Consider the following 7,461-nt stretch of genomic DNA (forward strand, 5'->3'; position numbering starts at 1 on the left):
CTAAAAACAATGTTTAAACTCAAAATCATTTATGACCCAATAGCAGTGTGTGGCAGTGTCTGTATCTGCAGATACCTTGTAGACCTCTGCCTGGATTTTTGTAATTTGCTGTGTTTTGGACATTTCTGGGTATTAACCTCTAAAAGAAATGTTGTGAGCAGATGCCAGATCATAAGCATGCACCCAAGAGGAAGCTACGAAAATACTGCACCCAAAAATAAAAACACTATTTCTATTATAGTACAGGTCCACCTCTCAATGGTGGTCAATTTACCCTGCATTTACTTGGTCTTTCTATGTCTGTGCTAGCCACACCTCTGACTATGAATACAGGCGTTATTTGAAAATGTATGAAATGAATAATTTAAAACATAATGACTCTGACATTGCACACAAAATCACCTCACAGTGACATTCAAGAAAACAGGTCAGGGGATCACTAAAGTCATTATGATTATTTGTCTGTGGGAACTATGAATATCAGTACAAAATTCCAATCCAATGTTGAGATATTTCACAGGATAAGTACAGTTGACGGGCTTAGCGGTTAGTGACGTATTAGGAATTTTCAAATTCATAACTTATGAGTCGCAGCCAATGGGTTTTCAGGGCGCACGCGCTGAAGGCTGCACGTCGGGAAATGGAGTTTCAACCCCACCATATTTATCATTAATTTAACCCGATTGTTAAATACACCAGTAACAAAATGGACATGTGATTAGGGGATGGGGATGTTGGTCATTCTAAGAGCTAACAAAGTGTTGCCATTTCTTTGTCCCACAGTTTTGGGAGGTGATCAGTGATGAGCACGGTATCGACCCAACTGGTACATACCATGGTGAAGGTGACCTGCAGCTGGACAGGATCAATGTCTACTACCATGAAGCCTCGGGTAAGTTTGATGAAACTCTCATTTAAATTGTACTTGCGTTTACTGCAAGTTCATGTTCCCTTACCTCTATCCTGCTGTTTCTAGGTGGTAAATATGTGCTCTGTGCTGTGCTGGTTCATCTGGAGACAGGCACCATGGAGTCTGTGAGGTCTGGGCCTTTCGGCCAGGTCTTCAGACCAGACAACTTTGTGTTCGGTAAGTAATATTTTGAGGACTTCTGACAAAGGGTGAATTCGTTATGCTGTTTCTGTGAAGCTAATTTGTCTTACAGGCCAGAGTGGTGCTGGCAACAACTGGGCCAAGGGTCACTACACCGAGGGTGCAGAGCTGGTGGACGCTGTCCTCGATGTGGTGAGGAAGGAGGCAGAGAGCTGCGACTACCTTTAGGGCTTCCAGCTCACACACTTCCTGGGTGGTGGTACAGGCTCTGGTATGGGCACACTGCTTATCAGCAAAATCCGCGAAGAGTACCCCGACCGCATCATGAACACCTTCAGTGTGGTGCTTTCCCCAAAAGTATCAGACACAGTTGTTGAGCCCTACAATGCCACACTATCAGTCCACCAGCTTGTAGAAAACACAGATGAGACCTTCTGCATCAACAATGAAGCCCTGTATGACATCTGTTTCCGCACCCTTAAACTCACAACCCCCTCATATGGTGACCTTAACCACTTGGTCTCGGCCACCATGAGCGGCGTCACCACCTGCCTCAGGTTCCCTGGACAACTTAACGCTGACCTGCGTAAGCTTGCTGTAAACATGGTGCCATTTCCCCGTCTGCACTTCTTCATGCCAGGCTTTGCTCCCCTCACAAGCAGAGGCAGCCAGCAGTACAGGTCACTCACTGTGCCAGAGCTCACCCAGCAGATGTTTGATGCCAGGAACATGATGGCTGCCTGCAACCTACGCCATGGCCGCTATCTGTCAGTGGCTTCCATCTTCCGTGGCCGCATGTCAATGAAGGAAGTGGACGAGCAGATGCTGAATGTACAGAACAAGAACAGCAGCCACTTTGTTGAATGGATCCCCAACAACGTGAAGACCGCTGTCTGCGACATTCCTCCCCGTGGTCTCAAGATGGCTGCTACCTTTATCGGCAACAGCTCGGCTATCCAGGAGCTGTTCAAGCATATCTCTGAGCAGTTCACAGCCATGTTCAGGCGCAAAGCTTTCCTCCGCTGGTACACTAATGAGGGTTGGGATGAGATGGAGTTCACCGAGGCAGAGAGCAACATGAACGACTTGGTGTCCGAGTACCAGCAGTACCAGCAGTACCAGCAGTACCAGGATGCCACTGCTGAGGAGGAGGGAGAGTTTGAGGACGAGGGGGTGGAAGAGCTGGCCTAAATCTATCATTTGCCAACGTTCTGCTGTCAAATCGTTACAGTAAAATGTAATGTTCAAAGTCCTTTCCAGTTTTCAGTGTTCAGTGTTCTGTCTGCTGTTCATGTTAATAAAAGTTCTTCTGCATATTTGAAGTTGTCCTTCCTGGTTTTGATGACCTGTATGATAACTGGCTTGATGGTGTATAGGTAAATATAATTTGGGCTATGGTGTTAGAGCAGATTCACTACTATATATAAAGTGTAGCTTTGCCAGAAACAAGATTTTCTGAGTGCAGGTAAATGCTTCCTTAAAAAGGAGTTGATTTATCTAATACATAATATTGTGCAAGTAACAAGTCATTTAATGGGGTACTGTGATTGTTTCCAAATGTTAATACATGTATTAATAAAAACATAATTGACTGACATGCCGTACATACCACTGCCCTGTAAACTAAAAATCAATGTCGTTGTGCTGCACAAGAAAAAACGTTATCCCTCGTGACTATTCAAACTCCTTAAAAGTTATTTGCTTCCTAGGCTACATATTTTATCAACAGAACATTGGTTATGATATGCATGCAACTTTAGTTCCTACAGAATTGAGATGCACTGTAAATGATCTGTGCTGACATTTCCATATGTTTGTTAGCTCACTAGGTGGCAGTGTTGGCTAAGCCTTTCCCACAAGAAGTGGAGGATGCTTATGGCCAACGCCAGCAGATTCCAACAGCACTCTTTCTTCACCTGGCCCTCCAAGCCCTGCTTCTCTCCAAAGCGTGACACAAAGCCACTGTCAGAAACATAAGATGCAAGTTTCAAATGAAATGATACACTTCATGATTTCAGTACGCTACATACAGTGATAATAGGATGTCTTGTTCAAAAGATACGTCATTATGTGGCCAATTAAACAGTATCCTCCCTTTTAAATGCAGTAAGACCATTCACATATCAACAGAATATTTAAAGAAGCAGTTTGTCAGAAAATGTGGGTTTATTTAGTTTGCATTCGTTTTTCGTGGTCCATCCATCCATCCATCGTCTACCGCTTATCCGGGGTCGGGTCGGGGTGGCAGCAGCTCCAGTAAGGAACCCCAATCTTCCCTTCTCCGGGCCACATCCTCCAGCTCCGACTGGGGGATCCCGAGGCTTTCCCAGGCCAGTGAAGAGATATAATCTCTCCACCGAGTCCTGGGTCTTCCCCGGGGTCTCCTCCCAGCTGGATGTGCCTGGAACACCTCCCTAGGGAGGCGCCCAGGTGGCATCCTTACTAGATACCCAAACCACCTCAACTGGCTCCTTTCAACGTAAAGGAGCAGCGGCTCACGGATGGCTGAGCTTCTCACCCTATCTCTAAGGGAGACGCCAGCCACCCGTCTGAGAAAACCCATTTCGGCCGCTTGTACCTTGATCTCGTTCTTTCGGTCATGACCCAGCCTTCAAGACCATAGGTGAGGGTAGGAACGAAGATCGACCGGTAGATTGAGAGCTTTGCCTTCTGGCTCAGCTCTCTTTTCGTCACAATGGTAAAGCGACTGCAGTACCGCCCCCGCTGCTCCGATTCTCCAGCCAATCTCTCGCTCCATCGTCCCCTCACTCGCGAACAAGACCCCGAGGTACTTGAACTCCTTCACTTGGGGTAAGGGCTCATTCCCTGAGTAGGCAATCCACCGGTTTCCTGCTGAGAGCCATGGCCTCAGATTTTGAGGTGCTGATCCTCATCCCACACTCGGCTGCGAACCGATCCAGTGACTGTTGAAGGTCACAGACCGATGCTGCCATAAGGACCACATCATCTGCAAAGAGCAGCGATGACATCCTCAGGTCACCGAACTGCAACCCCTCTCCTCCACGACTACGCCTCGATATCCTGTCCATGAAAATCATGAACAGGATTGGTGATAAAGCGCAGCCCTGGCGGAGGCCAACATTCACTGGGAACGAGTCCGACTTATTGCCGAGTATCCGGACACAACTTTCGCTTTGGGCGTACAGGGATTGGATGGCCCTCAGAAGTGACCCCCTCACCCCATACTCCCGCAGAGTGAAAAGTTGGTCTGTTGTTCCACGACCAGGACGGAATCCGCATTGTTCCTCTTCAATCAGAGGTTCGACTACCGGCCGAACCCTCCTTTCCAGTACCTTGGAGTAGACTTTACCAGGGAGGCTGAGAAGTGTGATACCTCTGTAGTTGGCACACACTCTCTGGTCCCCCTTTTTAAATAGGGGAACCACCACCCCGGTCTACCACTCCCTAGGCACTGTCCCAGACTTCCAAGCAATGTTGACGAGGCGTGTCAACCAAGACAGCCCCTCAACACCCAAAGCAGCATTTCTGATCGGATCTCATCAACCCCAGCGGCTTTGCCACTGTGGAATTGTTTGACCACCTCAGTGACTTCTGTCAGGGAAATTGACGATGATCCCCCATCAGCTTCCAGCTCTGCCTCTACCATAGAGGGTGTGTTAGTCAGATTCAGGAGTTCCTCAAAGTGCTCCTTCCACCGCCCGATAACCTTCTCAGTCAAAGTCAGCAGGGTCCCACCCTTGCTGTACACAGCTTGGATGATTCCCCGCTTCTCCCTCCTGAGGTGCCGGATGGCTTTCCAGAAGCACCTTGGTGCCAACCGAAAGTCCTTCTCCATGGCTTCTCTGAACTTCTCCCACACCCGCTGCTTTGTCTGTCTCCCTTCTAGTCCTTCGGTACCCTGCAACTGTTTCTGGAGTCCTCCCGGATAACATAACCCGGAAGGACTCCTTCTTCAGTCGGACGGCTTCCCTGACCACTGGGGTCCACCACGGTGTTCGAGGGTTACCGCCCCTTAAGGCACCTAAGACTTTGAGACCACAGCTCATCACCGCAGCTTCAGCAATAGAGGTTTTGAACATCGCCCACACAGGTTCAATGCCCCCAACCTCGACAGGGATGTCTCAAAAGCTCCGCTGGAGGTGTGAGTTGAAGATCTCCAGGACAGGGGCTTCCTCCAGACGTTCCCAGTTCACCCGCACTATTAGTTTGGGCTTACCAGGTCTGTCCAGAATATTCCACCGTCCCTTGATCCAACTCACCACCAGATGGTGATCAGTTGACAGCTCCGTCCCTCTCTTCACCCGAGTGTCCAAAACATGCGGCCTCAGATCAGATGATACGATTACAAAATCGACCATTGACCTTTGGCCTAGGGTGCTCTGGTACCACGTACACTTATGAGCATCCTTATGTTCGAACATGCCGTTTGTTATGGCCATTCCATGACTAGCACAGAAGTCCAACAACAAACGACCGTTCGGGTTTAGATCAGGGAGGCCGTTCCTCCCAATCACGCCTCTCCAGGTGTCTCCATCGTTTCCCAAGTGTGCATTGAAGTCTCCCAGCAAGACTACGGCGTCCCCTACTGGAGCCCCCTGCAGGGCTCCATTCAGGGTCTCCAAGAAGGCCGAATACTGCACAAACAACAGTCAGAGTTTTCCCCCCCATAACCCGAAGGCATAGGGAGGCGACCCTCTCTTCCACTGGGGTAAACTCCAACGTAGCGGCGCTCAGCCAGGGGCTAGTGAGTATCCCCACCCCGGCCCGACGCCTCACACCTTGGGCAACTCCGGAGAAGAATAGAGTCCAACCCCTATCCAGGAGTACGGTTCCAGAGCCAAGACTGTGCGTGGAGGTAAGCCCCACCAGATCCAACTGGTAGCGATCCACCTCCCGCACTAGTTCCGGCTCCTTCCCCCACAGAGAGGTGACGTTCCACGTCCCCAGAGCCAGCCTCTGCTGCCCGGGTCTGGTCCGTCGAGGTCCCTGACCATCACTGCCACCCGTGTGACAGCGCACCCGACCCCAGTTGGGCCCACAGGATGGATGGAGGCACCACGTAGCTTCTTCGGGCTGTGCCCGACTGGGCTCCGTGGCAAACCTGGCCACCAGGTGCTTGCTGTCGGGCCCTCTCTCTGGGCCTGGCTCCAGATGGTGGCCCCGGGATTCCTCCGGGCAGGGTCGTTTTTGAACCATTCTTAGTCTGGCCCCTCGCCTGAGACCAATTTGCCTTGGGAGGCCCTACCAGGAGCACTAGGCTCCAGACAACACAGCTCTCAGGTTCATAGGGACACACAAACCTCTCCACCACGATAAGGTGATGGTTCCCAGAGAGGTTTTCGTGGTCAATTTTATAATTGCAAATGTGTTTGAAAATATCACTAAATTACACTTGTGTGCTCAATTAAAGCACAATGTAAAATGAAATGACCGAAGCCTTAATGTGGCATGTTTACTATATCTTGAAGGGACACTATCTTCCAAATCTCTAGTTTTATAAACTTAATTGCAATGCTTAAATGATTCATATTCCTAAATAAATGTCTATTTTATTCAAATGATCACTAACTCACTGACAGAGAAAACAGAGGTAGGAGCCCACCAAACACTGGGCAAATATAATGAAGCTTCAATGTGTAGTCTGCCGTGTGCATTGTACACAAATAATTAAATAATGTAAATACGTATAAGCCACTATTAGTCTGATAATTATTAATTTGAAAAAAGCGATATCAGTATTAGCAGGCACTGTACTGATAACGAGCTGTTTTAATATTGATGCACTTATTTTTTATGCGTGGGAATACTACAAATGGCACTACATTGACCCTTCTGTCACAATATGTGGACCTTAATAATTCGTAATTGTCATCATTTACCGCTAATCTCATTACTGCAACTCATTGTTATCAGGTTGTCCCAAAAAGTCGCTTAAGACTCTTCAGTTGATCCAAAATGCAGCGGCACGTGTATTGACTAGAACAAGGAAACGGGATCATATTACTCCTGTATTAGCTGCACTGCACTGGCTCCCGGTAAAATACAGAATAGAATTCAAAATCCTTCTCCTGACTTACAAATCAATTAATGGTCAGGCTCCAGCATATCTTAAAGATCTCATAGTACCTTATAAACCAACTAGAGCATTACGCTCCCAGACTGCAGGGTTACTTGTGGTTCCTAGAGTCTCTAAGAGTACAATGGGAGCCAGAGCCTTCAGCTATCAAGCTCCTCTCCAGTGGAACCAGCTTCCAGTTTGTGTTCGGGAGGCAGACACACTCTCCACATTTAAGAGTATGCTAAAGACTTTCCTTTTTGATAAAGCTTATAGTTAGGGCTGGCTCAGGTTTGCCCTGGATCAGCCCCTAGTTATGCTGCTATAGGCTTAGACTGCCGGGGGACACCTCCCTGCTCTCTTCCTTCTCTTC

The 7,461-nt window shown here is 48.4% G+C and overlaps 1 protein-coding gene across 1 annotated transcript; it reads left to right on the forward strand.

Annotated features, from left to right (window-relative positions):
- Nucleotides 1-975: 975 nt before the first annotated feature.
- On the forward strand, nucleotides 976-2,257 carry LOC115013304 (tubulin beta chain-like). Its single transcript, XM_029439506.1, has 2 exons — nucleotides 976-1,087; nucleotides 1,164-2,257. Exon 2 carries the CDS (start codon nucleotides 1,325-1,327, stop codon nucleotides 2,240-2,242), a length of 918 nt encoding a protein of 305 aa, XP_029295366.1. The 5' UTR covers nucleotides 976-1,087; nucleotides 1,164-1,324; the 3' UTR covers nucleotides 2,243-2,257.
- The last annotated feature ends 5,204 nt before the right edge of the window (nucleotides 2,258-7,461 follow it).

Source organism: Cottoperca gobio, chromosome 9 (assembly GCF_900634415.1).
Source record: "Cottoperca gobio chromosome 9, fCotGob3.1, whole genome shotgun sequence".
Taxonomy (NCBI): Eukaryota; Metazoa; Chordata; class Actinopteri; order Perciformes; family Bovichtidae; genus Cottoperca; species Cottoperca gobio.